Here is a 16,526-nt window from a genome sequence, read left to right on the forward strand (position 1 = left end):
ATCTCAAGGATCATAGCCAGTGTTTGCTTCAAAGGAAGGCTTTGAGATTATAGCTGAAGGGCTAGAGGTTTTGCTAATTAGCAATTTGGGTTGTGCTGAAATCAGTTGGGTTGATTGAAGAATCACTTGGGTTTTGTATAAATGTAGACATTGATTTTGACAAAGGTATTGAGCTTGAAGGCCTTTGGTCCAATTTATAAGCAGTAGAGAATGTGCAACCTCGATCTTATCGCTAAATTAGAGAAGGGGTAGATAGTTTATTTGATGCTAATAATGATTGTGATTCCTGGTTGGTGGCCTTCAGCTGTGTCATATGGTGTTTTGCACGGTTGTTATAAGACATTAGCTTATTGGATGACACGCTCATCAACATTTAAGGAGATGAGATATTCTCAGGTCTGATTGTTTACGTGGCAAACACACTTAAGAGAAAATGGGTTCGAGCTTTCGAATAGGTGTAGAGTGAAGTGAGTTAGTTGTCCAAGCCCTATGATAAAACCCTAGATTAGGCTTAGAAGTTAATGAGCCGAAGTCGTGCGACCTTGTGTAAATAAAAATTTATTGGCCCCATAGCATAATTTATGTTTATTTATGGCCTAAAACAACTTGATATTGTATATCTACAACGGCAAACGCGCGTGGTCATAAACGAAATTAAAAACGGATAGTGCCCATGGTTATAAGATATTTTACAATAGGCTTCACCCGTGGTCCCACAAATCCACAACATCATGCATTTCATTTCTATCACGATTAGTGTTCTAAAAGACTCGCCTTGGGGCGCATCTAGGCGGCCTTGGAGGTGGGGCAGTAGCATTTTCGCCTTTATTTTGCGGCAAAATACTCGCCTAGGCTTCTCGAGTCATGCCTAGGCGCCTAAGGCGTTGATTGGGTAAAAGTAGGGTTCTCTATGCTATTAATTAAGCATAAAAAATTAGAAAAAAATTATGCTTAACTAGGGTTGGTGTGGATAACACGTGGCAAGCATTGGAAGGGATGGTGAGCATACCCTATAATTAGTGTGGGTGAGCAAAAACGCACCCTTGTTTGTATTATTTTCCTGAATATTCTCATGATTGGCCGTAGAAAGAAAAAAAAAATCTTTTTATTTGTATTATTATTTTAATGTTATATATGTGTGTGTGTATATATATTTTTTATTTATTTTAAAAGTCGTTATATTTATCTGGCTAAATAGCCAAAATGGTCTCTGAGATTTGCGTAACACATCACTTTGGTCCCTCAGATTGAAAATCAATAGAAATGGTCCCTGAGATTGTCCACCATCCATCATTTTGGTCATTTCGTTAAAAACTCCGTTAAGTGTCCCGGAGCTCTTGGCCGGAAGTTTGGGCAATTTTAAAGCTTCGTAACTCAATCGTTTCTTAACCAAATTCGACCCATAATATATCAAAATGAAGATAGGAAAGTGTAGAATAAAAATATACCTATTTGAAAGCCCAATGGTTGCTAGAGATGGCTGGAAAATAGCCTCAAAGTTGACCGGTCAGCCTAAAAACTGGAAAACTCGCCGAAAACTGGGTAAACTTTAAATGTTCATAACTTCTTCAATACTCAATGAAATCGAGTGATTCAAAACAAAAATCATACTTCTTGACGGCTAATTCATTGTGGTTGGGCCGGAAAATGGCTCGAAAGTGGCTAACTATTTTTCTAGTTAGCCAATTTCGAGCTGTTTTCCGGACAAACTACAGTGAATTAGCTATCTAGAAAGGTACCATTCTCTTTGTTTTTAAATCACTATTAGTAGAAAGGTACCATTATCTAGAAAGTGGCTAAATATTTTAAATCACTCGATTTTGTTGAGTATTGAAGAAGTTAAGAACGTTTAAAGTTTACTCAGATTCCGGTGAGTTTTCCAATTTTCCCGCGAATAGGTCAACTTTGAGACTATTTTCTGGCCATCTCCAGCAACCATTGGGCTTACAAATAAGTATAATCTTATTCTACACTTTCCTATCTTCATTTTGATATATTAAGGGTCGAATTTAGTTAAGAAACGATTGAGTTACAAAGCTTTGAAAATTGCCCAAACTTCCGGCCAAGAGCTCCAGGACACTTAACGAAGTTTTTAACGGAATGACCAAAATGATGGATGATGGACAATCTCAGAGATCATTTATATTGATTTTCAATCTCAAGGACCAAAGTGATGTGTTACGCAAATCTCAGGGACCATTTTGAGTATTTGGCCTATTTATCCTTATTCCCTTTTTGAACACTACCTATCACATCCAAAAATAACCAACTCATGTGTGTGTGTGTGCGTGCGTGTATATATATTGGCACGCACTTGTGTGGATGTTTGAAATTGATTAATTTGATTGCTTGATTAAACTTGGTTATGTGAGTTAAACTTGTTTATGACTATTATATATATATATATATATATATATATATATATATATATATTATTTAAAAAATTAGGTCTCGTGAGACTCCGCCTCACTCCTCAAGATTTCGCCTAGGCGGGGCTATCCATCAAATGCCTTGCTCACACCTTCACCTTTTAAAACATTGATAACGATACAAGCCCGTGGTAGAAAACATGCATTTTTTTACCACATTCAGATTCTTAACGAACAAAATGTTCGTGGTGGATTTCGATCTACTACAAACATCCACGGTGATAGATAAACTTTTGTCTTCTATTGATTAATGTATAAGTATATGTATTTGTACATGGTTTGTACATTGTTTTGGAAAATGCTGTTGGGGACTAAAGAGCTAGGGTTCTTTGAACGTGGCACTATGATGTTCCCAAGATAATTGCTATATCCGTGTTGATAACATAGGAATTAATAGTGCTCGCTGTACAATTTATGTACACAAATCTTATTTATATTTCGAATTTTATATCACAAATCTTAGTTATAAGATTCACATAATATATTTAACGGTCATGGTTAATTAATATGGCAGGTATGCGGGCAGATTTTGAAAAATGCTTGGACCCAAAAGCAAGATTCAAGTTAGACCCTCAATAAAGAGGGTTGGTTTTGAACAATAATTTAAAAGGAAAATTAACGAAAAGTTCAAAAAAAATTTAGTTTTAATGAAAAATAACAAATAAAGGTGTAGTGAATAGTATCACGAAAAGGTAAAAATGTGGTTTTTCGTTAAAAGTAAATAGTACCGAGGGTATTTCGTTAAAACTCCCTAATTTAAAACTGTAACAGTACATCGTTTGATGACTTTGCACTTCAACTGGTTTTATTTCACATTGATTTTTAAAATTTTATCTTAGCGCCGGAAAGTTTATAGTTCTAACAGTATAATTTATTCTCGATGACGCTCACACTCACTTTATTTGAAGAGTTCGACTCTCATTCTTTCATTAAAAACCAAAAAGAGAAAGAGAAAAACAAGGTTAGCATAATTGGAATATTGTAGGGTTTACTGTAACATGTTGATAATACTTATATAAAACTCAGTTGCTAATGATCGATACAATTTCCCAAAGAAAGGTAATATTTATCAGATTTTTTTTTTTTTCCATTTCATGAACATTATTCTAACATTCAAAAAAACTTGATCAAATAAAGAAATCATAGCATTGAGGGGGGACATGGACACTGAGGAATGCTCAGTATGATAATGGGTAATCAATGCATGAATCAGACATGCCTCTCATATCTTGTCCATTTTTTAAATACGAAATCTGCTGGAAAATTACTGAATGCTTCAAATTTTATATATACAGATTTCTAGAGGAAGTAATATTGCCACGAACGTCGTACTACTACTCCATGCTTAAAGGTCCCTCTCCTTTCTAATTTCTTATAATTTTCTTCAATTCTTTTTTCCTTCCTCTATAACTTTTCCAATTAATCTAGCATTTTAAAGCCAATTATTATAGAAGGAGATCTGAGCATTATATAACCCTTTTGTTAGAACACAATTTAAGATTCTTGACCTATGAGATTAAAAAAGATTATATTTATAATATAATAGAGAGATTAACAATGGATCCACATGTATCTTTAGTTGTAAGATCAACAAATGAGCTAGAGATGATAGTACAGAAAAACTAATTGATTTAAGTTAATTTTTATCCACTAGTACTATTTTTTGATAGAGTGGTATTCTAATCTACCATGAATAGCTAAAAGTGAGATTTGAACATGAATGCAAAAAATGTAGCACATTGTTAAGTATTAATTTTAGCCAACTTGATTACGCCAAAATATGCTCATTATTACTCAATTTAATGGACAAAATGTCTGTATAGTGAATAACAATCTACCATGCAGGCAGGCATACACCATGGTAGATGAACTTGCCTTCAAGTGATGGTTAGATGATGCATTCAAAATTTTGAGAAGTTTCACTTATTTTCTATGAGAGAACCCCTCCACTACACAGGCGGTACTTCAAAATAAATAAAATAAAATAAAATAAAATAAAATAAAAATAAAAAAGAAAAAAAAGAAAGAATCATTGGGATTCATCCATAGAAAATTTGACTGGAAACTAGAAGTCTCGATTTTAGTGGTTCAAATTAAAAAGAACAAAAACCTAGAGATAATAATATATATGCATATAATATTTCAATCTGTTCCAACAGTGGGTCAGAAATTGAGCCCGAGGAAACCAAGAGAAGAAAATTAGCAAATTTAATAATCCAATGTGGACCAAATTGCTAATATTAATATTGTGGTGGTAGGGACATAACCTACTCTCATTAGCTCTACTTCTATCATTTTCCCGAAAAAAAGCTCTACCTCTATCATCTCTTCCCCAAATCCCCACCATTAATGAAAACCAGAGTAGCAGCATATTTGTTAGGTCAGGGCTGATGCAGTCCCTCCCTATCCACTGGGTTTCTCATTTTTTTAACGTAAACAACGTAAAAAGATTGGTCAAAGATTATAAAAATTTAAAACCCTAAAAATGTTAGCAAACGGTGCCTTTTTAGCTTGTTGAGACGCTCTTTTCCGACATGCATGTGGGAGTTGTTAGCAAAATTAACCCAGAAAGATATTTGAATCTGGGGGGGTATTAATATTATTACCCTTGTGAACTAAGATAACGAAAGTAAAGAAAAGACACGTACTATATTACCCTGGAAAGATATTTGAATCTGGGGAGGGGATCATTCAGCTTTTGTTATTTTACTTTTTCATCTGCCATTTTGGTAAATATTAAATGATAGGTGATTATAATTTTTTTTTACGATACAGTCCAAAGAAACCGGACTCTTAAAATTTATAAATCATTTGTAAGTGAGAGGTTTTAGATTCAATCTCGCTTAAGACGAAGTTGAACCACATTATTGTTGGTTCATTACGAGGCTTAGCTTAGTCCCCCACTCCCATAGTGCGGATATATCATTTGTTAAAAAAAAAATACAATAAAATAAAATAAAAGGATAGAGAGAAAATTCTTCTGGTTTTTTTTTTAATTTTGGTTCATTCTATATTGGGATGCAACAGAGATTGTGGATCCAGCAAGCACGAAAAGTTGAAAGAATTTAGCGCCGAGACAAGAACCCTCCTCCCCCCACCCACCACCCCCACATGATGTCCTAATTTTGTATAAATAATACTGTAATCCTCCTAAATATTATCCTACTAGATGAGGACTGCACATGGCTGCTTAGCACTAGATTAATAATTAAAATGTATGTTGGATAATCAACTAATATTAACTCATTTATTGATTTTGAGCACTCTCCTTCGTAGTGTAGATAATATCACCTGTATTCGAACACTTATAACTCTACGGAATGATTTTTGAACTCTTTTATTTTATTCTAGTCATTTGATTGAATACATAAGGAAAATTAACGAACATAATTAAGGACAACAGTGCTAAAGATGAAGAGGGGAGTACGGAAACGCTCTCCCTAACTTTATACAAGTAGTATTGTTTGGTTCTTGGTATGGAACAAGTGATTTCTAGTCGTTGTAATTAACATAAATAAAATTTAAATACACATGTAAAACTTTGATGTACAGGCAAGAGAAACTGACTTTTCTAAAGTAATGAACAAAGTAGTTTCATTTTAACGGTAAAGATATGCTCAATTAGAAAATACATAAAGTGTTCTGAATAAAATTAGGAGGCCTCTTTTCTGTGGGTGGGTACAGTTTGGTTCAATGCGATTATGGAGTAAGAACCGAAATGGAGCAAAACCATTCAGTTTTGGTTCGATAGTTCAACGTTAAAATACATTATGACATTAGTACAACTTGAAAAAAAAAAAGGTTATGCAATTCAACAAAACAATTTTGCTGTTTCAAGTCACTACTTTAAATTGTTCAATCCATTCACGGTCTTTTTCCTTTTGGACACTTACTCTCCAAAGGTTTAGGAGGTCCTTGAGCTTGAGAATGCAAGACTTAGACCTCGGATCTTGTGAGAGTGAAAGTGATGGATGAGAAGTCACTGAACCTTGTGAATTAAAAGCTTGAATTGCCTTGGAATTTGTTGTGGTTGTGGATGTAGATTAAGAGCAAGAAAGACGATGCTTGAATTCAAATCATAACCAAAATAAATTACGTACATTAGTTGTTATAGACTTTAAAAAGCCTGCAAGAGTAACCAATTACACCCCAACTCCAAATTGGGTATTAAATTAATATTTTTTTTTTATATATATTCTGCAGTGCGGTTTGATTTCAATCGGTTCTAGATGCTAAGAACTGAGACCAAACTATTTATTCAGTTTGCGATTCGACTTTAAACTGAAATCGTTTCAAAATCACAAAAATCAAACTCTTCGGTACAGTTCAATTTAATTTCGATTTCGAATTCTGGTTTCAAGTGCCCACTCCTACTCTCACCACACCAAAAAAGAAGCGTAGAAAAAAAAAAGACAAAAACACAAAAGCTAATCGGTGAACAAACCATTGCTAGATCGGGGGAGGATTTTTTTCATTTGAAAGAGCTTTAAGATGAGAGACTTTCATATGGGTGTGTCAAGTAATAGTCACATTCGAGCACATGTGGGTGGGAGCGTTGTGGTGGCACAGTGGCATTATGCATAGTGGAATACGCCCCATCTTCTCACGTTACTACTCATCTTTTACATTTTCTGGTAAACGGGCGTGGCAATGAAATGGTCGGAAGGTCCATGTACGGGAAAGGTTGAGCAAGGACAAACTCATCTGCAAATTGAAAAGACCATGGAATATATGCATATGAGAAAGTTCCTTACCAAATCGTCATGCGCAATCAGATTGTCAATCTAGACTGTTGAACAAGTAGAGTGTTTTGTTAATTAGTTATTTCCGATATTAAATTGTCAATCTGAACCGTTGAAAGTTACAATATAATATGTCAAATGATTCAACATAATAATTGATATTTTGAACTAAGTTTCAAAAAAGTTGAATTAGAAGTGAAACCTACTTATGTTTTCTTTTATTAACGAATAAAAAATTTCACAAGATCAAGAATTAATTAGTATCTACCAATTTATGTTCACTCGATAAAAATTTGGGGGACGAATCCTTTCTCGAGCCCCGAAAAACGTTGTGAAGATGCAGAGCAGTGAGCTAGGACTAGTACGTATCCCCCATTCGTCTAATGTAACTGAAATTGAAGATAGGATTTTGTGGTACCAATTGGTCTACTTTTAAAAGGCCCTGACATTAACGATAAGTTGATGAGCATGAGGAGGTTGACAGACTGGGATCAAACATTTGGTCTCATGATTGCGACAACGCAATAATGTAACGTGATGCAGAAGAATAACCCTACAATAATGTAACGTAAAGCGGAAAAGTGCAAAAACTCGTCAGAAATTTCTTCTTCCATTTCATATACATGATGTATGTACAAGTTACAGTGTGATGATCCAAGCCTCGAAAACATGCTCTCAGTCACACACTCTCTCTCTCTCTCAACCTCCGATCAGCATTTGCTCGCCGGGTTGACATTGTCGAAAGCACTTAAAATTAGTGAAAATTTACACTACCAAAAGAAAAGATGGTGTCTTTTAGACACTCGTATCACAAAATTTTCCGTCCATTCTGTTTTGAACGGCTTTGACAGCAGCAACTCTGGCAGCAGTGGCGGCTCTGTTCGCAGCCATGACTGCCTTGTTCACTTGTTCGTCCACTCGCCGAAGGTTAACAGCATTCTTCGCTGCTTTCCCAGCAGCCTGCAATTTCAATACCAACAAAAGAATGAGCGACGAATAAATTGAGTATATGCTAACCATGGAAGTGTAATATGTTTGCGTACTAGTTTGAATGAGACTATAAAATACCTGAACTGCTCGAACAACTGCATCGGTTAGCGGCAGAAGCGGGTGCTTAAGGGTGCCACCATCCCATATACCACATCTTGCATCGCCATTTCGAAAAGTGTAAACGCCATAGCCTAGCTTCCGGCCTTCGTGCCATGACCCCTCATAACAATGACCATTCGCAAAGTGGTAGATGCCGAATCCATGCATTTTGTCCCCAAAATATTCACCGGCATATCTATCTCCATTTCTGCAAACAGAACCGAATTCGTCAATCGAATTGCATCGCAGCAAGAAAATTCAACTAGCTCAAGTGAGTTGAAAGAAGAATTTACTCATAAATGCACAATTGAGGAAACAAATCTCAAAAAGGTGGTCTACAAAATCAAATTCTTGACCATAAAATGTAAAAGAACAAAACAGAGATTTGGTCAGATGTATTAACACCAAGATACCCACAGACAACCAACCACACAACAACTACCAGATTTCACTGTTTCATTCACCATCAACAGTTCAACTATGGTAAAACCTAACATCTATCAAATTCAAATTTAAACCAACAAACAAAATCTAATTCGAAAGTTGAACAAAAAGATTGAATCTTTACTGCACTAGCAGTAAAAAGGAAAACAACCCAAATTTGGTAACCCAAAAGCCCAACTAATATCAAACGAGTCGAAATAAAAAACAATGGCGAAGACCCGAAAATTTTCAAAACCAAGAACCGAATAACTGACCTGAAATGGTAGCAACCGAGGCCGTGCTTGGCGCCATACTTGAATTCACCAACATAGCAGCTGCCATCGGAGCAAGTCTGCACTCCGACGCCGTGGCTCTGCCCATTGCACCACTCCCCTGCATACGAATCTCCCGCCGAGAATCTGTAAACCCCATAACCATGCCTCACTCCCTGCCTGTATTGCCCCTTGTATCTGCTCCCTCTCGCCCAGCCCTCAATCCCGTAGCCGTCGTATCGGCCGTCGATCCAATCCCCCTCGTATCTGCCGTTGACCAAGTAATTGTAGACCCCACTGCCATTGCACTCCCCCTTGTGAAATTCCCCCTCGTAGAAATCCCCATTGCTATAGAATTCGACCCCTTCCCTTATGATCTTCTTTTCCTTCCGGGTCTTGTTTGGGTTCGGGTCCGACCCGATGAACCACTGGACCGGCTTCGCGCCTCCGTTGGTCTTGTAGAACCGGTGGAAGCAGCACCGCTTTGCATTCTCGTCCCAGGAATGCTTGAGGACGGAGACGCTGCGGTTGATCAGACCCTTGTTCTTGTTCGCCAAGAAAAGCGTGAAGGCGACGAAGACCAGCGCCAGGAGGAGGTTTTCGGAGATGGGTATTTCTTCGCGGCGGAGGTAGAAGAAGAAGAAGAAGCCGGAGAAGCTGAAGAGGGTGAAGAGTGTGACGGTGGCCATCGCCAGGTGCTGGTGGTTGATCCGGGTCGACCCGGATTTCTGGTGGGTCGGTACGGGATTGTAATTCTTGGGTTTCTGCTCTTCTTCGTCGTAGTGGTGGTTTTCGTTGGCGGCAAAGACGTCCTCCTCCGTGACGGAGTTGAGGCTGTGAATGGAGGATCGAATCGTCGGCGACGACCGCAGCAGCGACGACTGGGTCCTCGTGAGCTTCGCGTGGCTTTTCTGACCTTCCATTTAGAAAACCAACTGATCGATTGATTAAACCCCAACCGTCCGACGATCGAATCTTTTTCACTTGTTTTTCTGGATACTAAACCGACTTCCTGCACCGCGAGATTCTTATAACCAACGTCGCTGGTATTATCGAGCACACCGGCGACATCTCACGCGCAAAACACCCACGGCGCACGTTAACTTACCGCTGGACCTACTGCCGGCGCAATTTAGCACCAACTGAAAAACCAGCAACTCTCCTGAAGATTCAAAACCGGGGAGAGAGAGAGAGTGAGGAGAGAGAGGGAGAGTGTGTGTGTGTGAGTCTGGAGTTTTTGTCAGGAGAACTGGACCGGCTTCGAGCCTTTTGATTTTATTGATGCAGCGTTGGGGAGAGAGAGGGAGCGAGTTTTAATCGACACCGTCAGATTCTCATCAGACGGTGGATCTTGATGATGAGTTCTGAACCGTTGGATGGGATTGGGATAGCCCCGGTCTTGATGGGAAAGATGTGGTCGTCGGATCTTAGATTCGGCTTCGGCTCCTTTTCACTTTATTGTGCAGGCCGGCACGTGCCACCTCCACGTTACCGTCCTTCCGAGCAATGTTCACCTGTTACGCAGTTCCACGATGTTAAACTAGGCCGAAGAGATTTTTTCTTTTAAATTATATTAGTTAATCTGTAGCAAAATGCTCCCGTGGGAAAAATAGCAAAATATTTTATATTTTATATTCCGGTGGGTATTATAGCAAGTGGGGACCACCCTCCTATATTTTTTGGTAAAATTTGCTAAACAGTATCTAATTATTTACCATCTTTCATGCATAATGCAAAAAATATCACCAATAATACAATGCGTAACCGGCTAAAGAACGAGAAGAAAGGCAATTTACCTGACATGGGCGATCGGGGAGTATTTGTACGCGTTCAACGATCATTTCAAGGCGTATCCAATGAAGGCATTGTGCGTGAAACGCTTTTTGTTCTTAAAAAATATACGAAATTTTTGTTTTGACGCGCAAGTTACTTTCCTACTATTCTTAATATAGAGAAGTAAAGATGAGATAATTACGACCTACAATCTGTAAAACAACTAAGACATCACATATCAAAGTTAGTTAAGGATATTCACAGAGATGTTTATATTTCGAAACCGTGGCTAAGCCGAGGACCCATAGTCGAAGGTCGAGTAGGTAAGTGCCTCGTATCAGCCAGCAAATTGCCATAAGAATATTAACCAAATCAATGAGGAAATAATAAAACAAGAAAAAGGTCCAAATTAGCCAATGGGAAAGAGGGAAAAAATGATGCCCGCGAAAATCGTCATGTTTATAATGACGTGTGTTGCATTTTTGCATAAGTATACATGAAACTTAATGAATAGTGAGTTTCGGTTATATGCGTAACCGACGTAACGAACTTAACAGATAGAAGAATGACTTGTCACATATTGCATGAGCCGGACAACAAATAAAAAATGATGCCGAGAATTTGACCTAAATCTCTGCCTTCAAAATAATTTACCATATCTTGTCATATTTTCAAGCACATTTTCAAATTTTATAGCCGCATGCACGGCTGAGCGTTTTTCTTGTTCCTTTTTTCTACCAAGTGACGAAGTGAAATAGAAAATTAGGTTTTCCATTTGTTCAAAATTTGTAGGCTACCTGCACCACAAACAACACACGAAAGGTAATAACATCGAGAAATCTCATCTAATCAACTATAAATGGCATCATGCTAATTGCATGTACGGTTACGATGCAATCTCACATGAATTATATAATTATGTGTGACCGTATTGTCAAATTACTTTTTGTAAGGTGCAGTGGAAGAAGAGAAAAGCTTGTGTGGGGCTTAGATTGCCACTAGACTTTGCTGAGTGGCACTACAATCCACTCAAAACTCGTCATGTGGTTAGTCTTAAATATAATCTTTTATCATTCTTTTATATTTAAAATTTGCATAATTATTTTTTCTATTAATAATATATATTAATCTAATGTTTCCTCTGTTTTTTCTTCTTTCCCCCTATTTTTTCTCTTCCCAAATTCCCCTCCACTTTTCCCCTCCACTTTGTTTTGCCATAGGTCTTCAATACGCTCTCCCTATTCTTTCTCCTCCAATTTTGTTTCTTGCTTTCCTTCAAAAAAAAAATTTGCACCCACTCCAATTTTATCATGGAAAGCAATTAAGAATCTATAAGTTTCTTTTCGTTCTTTATAGAACTGGACATGAATAACCCACATATTAGGGGTTGTTTTTTTCTTAATTATATTTGGTAAAGATGCACTTTCTTGCAAATAGAAAGCTACTACGATCAAAACAAAGTGAAAGATAACAAATAGGTTATGAAAAAACTAACTCGATAATCTGGAGTGTGCATTTTTGTATTTATAAGGAGAAGAGAAATAGTGGGGGAATAAGAAAGATTTGTATTGGAGAGAGGAGAGAAACAGTGGATGGAAAGAAAGCAAAGAAGTTTTGTGAAGAAAAAAGTGCAGAGTTTCATAAAAAGCAAGAACCAGAAGAGAAGGACAAAACAAAGTGGAGGGAAATTTGGGAAGAAAAAAAAAAAGGAAAGAAGAAAAAAACATTAGATTGATATATATATATATATATATATATATATCAATTAGTAAAAAAATAATTATGAGAATTTTAAATATAAAAGAATGATAAAAGATTATATATTTAAGACTTGTCATGTGACAAGTTTTGAATGGATTGTAGTGCCACTCAATAAAGTCTAATAGTAAGCCAAGCCTCATACAAGTTTTTCTCGTGGAAGAACAAGTGGATACTTAATAAGCCATATGTACATATTACTTGCTATATTTATATTTAAAGCCAATTAATTAATTTAATAAATATTTTGTAACTTAAAAACGATAATGTTTTCGCTCTATCTGCACTAATTGCATACACAAACCATGATTTGGTTTGGGATCTTTTCACACTATATACGTTTGTTCATACGTTTCACTGGTGCTAGTAGGGACCTTTCTAGTCAAATCTCTTCCTTTAAGGGATACTATTATAATGAATAAATTTTCAGTGTGCTCGAAATATATAAATGGAATGATAAGCCACATTTCATTATATAAGTGGAGAGAAATTTTATTTTTCAAATATTCTTTTATTTATATATTGATGCATGATATATCATCTTTTTTTAGCACCACACTAAAAAATATCTCCACTATAAGACCCACTTTATTATTGTTTTTTAATTCCAACATTCCATTTTTTAAGGTTTCATGTATGAATCATATTATCTGACAAAAAAAAATCTAGAATTTTCTTTTCTTTTCCATTGGTCATGTCATATATGGGTTATGTATGTGTCCAAAACGTCCCTAAACGTCACGACAATTGGTAATCATAATTTATTTATTTGATTAAGGATTCGTTTTAGAAAAGCACATGAGATATGTATCTTTATAAGAGCTTATTTGAATATATTTTTAAAATAATTAAAAGTATTTTTGGTAAAAATATATTTAGAATTAATTTTTAGTAAATATGCAAGTAAATCTTGATAAATCACTTAAAGTGTTTCCTAGAAGAAGTACATAACCGATGCTTCTTGCAGAAAATACTTAAAGTGCTTTTGGAACCCAATTTTTTTCTTCGAAAAACGCTTTCAGTCATTTTAAAAGCACATCCAAACGAGCCATAAATCATTTGGAAAATCACTTTAGGTGATTTTGTAGAGAAGCACTTCTCATGTCATGAACCAAGATTGATCTTCGGAAAAGGCCTCAAAAAGAAAGAATTCGGATGATTGAAGTTTAAGGTTGCAATAAGTTAGGTTCTAACACTCTCTAATAGCATGATTATGATAAATTAAAAGGAAAACTAATGAAAATGAGTTGAAAATTTTGAGTTTTAACTATAAGGACAAAATAAAGGATAAAGTGAATAGTATCAGGATTGACTTTTTAGTGTAAACATATGGTTTTTCGTTAAAGTGAACAGTATCAGGAGCTTTTCATTAAAGTTTCCAAAATTAAATTGTTAAAAAAAAGTAGATTAGTAATTTTGATCACTGATTAATTAATGGGCTTGGGCTGGCCTAGATTCTTCTATCACCAGAGTCTCAAAGTAGAAGATGGCGGTGGTCACTTGTGCTCCAACAAAACAAAAAAGGGATTCACCTCTGCGGTCCCATTTGACACACATTTAGCAATTATACACCTCCATGATTCAATCTTCTGAACACATACCTGAAGCTGATTACTTGGCTGGCTTTACTTTTGTATAGACGATGGTCCAAGCTACCATCACAAATCTTGCATTCCAAAACCTAATTATATATGTGCGTGTGTATATATATAGCTGCATAATTAGGGGTTAGGTTCCCCTATAACCAGTACTGCTGCAACTGCATGTGCATCATATAGATTTCCTGAAACCCTCAACTCCCAGACATTATACACAGCAACAAAACTCACAGGCTTCAGAGAGTCGGAAGAAATCCAGAACTATCCTGTGCAGTTGGTCAATTGATCAGCTGCATGTAGTTCGGGAGCTAGACTTTGGTTCATCCGGCACTGTTTGTCAAGATACTACTGTACTATTATGTACCCTAGATATATATTTTGACCGAATAAATAGACTTTTCTTCTTCTTCTTCTGTCTGGTATACGGGAATATGGGGTAACGGCCACGGTGTTACAATCACACTCGAAATCTTTTCCCAAGTACGAAGAAGACTACATGCAATGCATATGAGCGAACATTATCACTTGCTCATATATAATATACAGTTAAAAGATTGTTTGATAAACAATTGTAAATATTGATCATAACTAAATCAGAAGTTGTGTTTATGGTTGTGAAGAAAGTTGATGTTGTACTATAAAACTAATTAGTAAGACCAACTCCAATGGTGGGCTAAAAGCCAAATTACCCAACAAATTTCCCCCCAAACCCACTCCAACCCAAGGAGAAAATTTGGGCTAAATGCTAAATGCTAAACCAAGGCCAAATTCCCCCCAAAATTTAGCCTAGAAATCGGAGTGAACTCCACTCAATATTTATCAGAATTTAAATTTTTTTAGATTAAAATGTTCATAAAATTAATTTACGATAGTCTACATATTTATTATTTTTTAAAAATTTAATTTAACAAAAAAAAAAAAGCCTAAGTTCATTCTTTAATAATCCCGGGCTAAAATTTTAGGCTAGAACGGTTGGAGCAGAAAAGCTGTTTCTGGGCTAAAAGCTAAATTTTCCAAGCTAAAATATTTGGCTTTTAGCCCAACAAATATTTGGCTTTATTTCTTATAAGTATATGCAAGATTTCTTATTTCTATAATACGGAATTAATTCTCTCAATACGCCCCCTCATGTGTGGTGAATTTTTAAACCTAATAAGTGGACAACACAAACAAAATGACCTGGTGGTACAACCTAATTTGAGATCAAGATGTTGTCTGAGTTTTCAATTTTAATCCTATGATATTCAAAAGGACTACGAATATCTGAATAAACCAGATGCTACAAAAGCATCTTCTTTTTGGTAGAAAGAAGAAGACTGAAATACTAAACAACAATGTGATAAGTTGTAACATGAAAAAACAAGATATTTTTATGAGTGTTATAAGTATATGAATGACTTAATGTATTCTATAAACACATATCTTTTTTCCCTTCAACCCATATTGGGATCAAACCGGACGCAGTTCGGAATTTTGGGTTTATCTATTTGGTTTTTTGAGTTAATTGGAGTGGCCCATTAATCACTTAGGTATTAATTTCAAAAGTAAATTGTAGTAATAATCCTTCAACTTTATTAAATTGGAGCAATGATACTTCAACTAAAAATTCAGTACCATTGGTCCCTCAACTCATCAAAATGTGTAGCTATAGTCATTTTCGTCAACTTCGTCAAAATTTTGTCAAAATAAGTTATGTTGGAATGACCATTGCTACAATTAAGGTCCTTCAACTCATTAAAATGTGTAGCTATGGTCTTTTTCGTCAACCTCATCAGAATTTTGTCGAAATGAATTATGTTGGAAGGACCATTGCTACAATTAGGTTAAAGGTGAGGGATCCTTGCTCCAACTGGGTTAAAGTTGAGGGACCATTCTCCAGTTAGATTAAAGTTGAGAACCAATGATAATGGATTTTTAGTTGAGGGACCATAGTTGCACGTTTTGATGAGTTGAGAGACCAATGGTAATGGATTTTTAGTTGATGAATCATTGCTCCAATTGAGTTAAAGTTAAAGGACTGTTGCTATAATTTACTCTAATTTCAATGGTGTTGCTATTCACACACCCATTTTACTTCTTATGAACTCTTAGCTTTCAGCCGCCAAATCCGATGAACTGAAGAATTGAAGAAGAAGACCATTGCTACAATTTTCTAATTTGGTTTTTAATATTTGCTCATTGATTCAACCTCACGTGTGTGGTATGTGACTTATTTTAACTGAAATTTTAACGGAATTGACGGAAATGATCATAACTACACATTTTGATGAGTTAAAAGATCAATAGTCACAAATTTTTAATTAAAGAACCATTACTATAATTGAATTAAAATTAAGTACCATTGCTACTATTTCGTGCTTTTGAAATTAGACTTCAGATGGCTTGCTTTGACAATTTGAAACATGCTGTTATCTTTTCTTTGAATTATTAAATAAATGAACA

General features: G+C 35.8%; 1 protein-coding gene across 1 annotated transcript; it reads right to left on the bottom strand.

Moving 5' to 3' along the window:
- Positions 1-7,753: 7,753 nt before the first annotated feature.
- Positions 7,754-10,180, bottom strand: LOC137747399 (uncharacterized). Its single transcript, XM_068487507.1, has 3 exons — positions 8,959-10,180; positions 8,240-8,468; positions 7,754-8,131 (listed from the first exon to the last, which is right to left on the bottom strand). Exons 1-3 carry the CDS (start codon positions 9,876-9,878, stop codon positions 7,967-7,969), a joined length of 1,314 nt encoding a protein of 437 aa, XP_068343608.1. The 5' UTR covers positions 9,879-10,180; the 3' UTR covers positions 7,754-7,966.
- Positions 10,181-16,526: the final 6,346 nt, after the last annotated feature.

Source organism: Pyrus communis, chromosome 1, assembly GCF_963583255.1.
Source record: "Pyrus communis chromosome 1, drPyrComm1.1, whole genome shotgun sequence".
NCBI lineage: Eukaryota > Viridiplantae > Streptophyta > Magnoliopsida > Rosales > Rosaceae > Pyrus > Pyrus communis.

Bases quoted from the DNA above. Each gene is read 5' to 3' on its own strand.
- LOC137747399 (XM_068487507.1), bottom strand. From the start codon at position 9,878: ATGGAAGGTCAGAAAAGCCACGCGAAGCTCACGAGGACCCAGTCGTCG. The intron at 8,469-8,958 runs GTCAGTTATTCG...TTCTGTTTGCAG, and splicing joins CTCGGTTGCTACCATTTCAG to AAATGGAGATAGATATGCCG. The intron at 8,132-8,239 runs GTATTTTATAGT...TTGAAATTGCAG, and splicing joins CAGTTGTTCGAGCAGTTCAG to GCTGCTGGGAAAGCAGCGAA.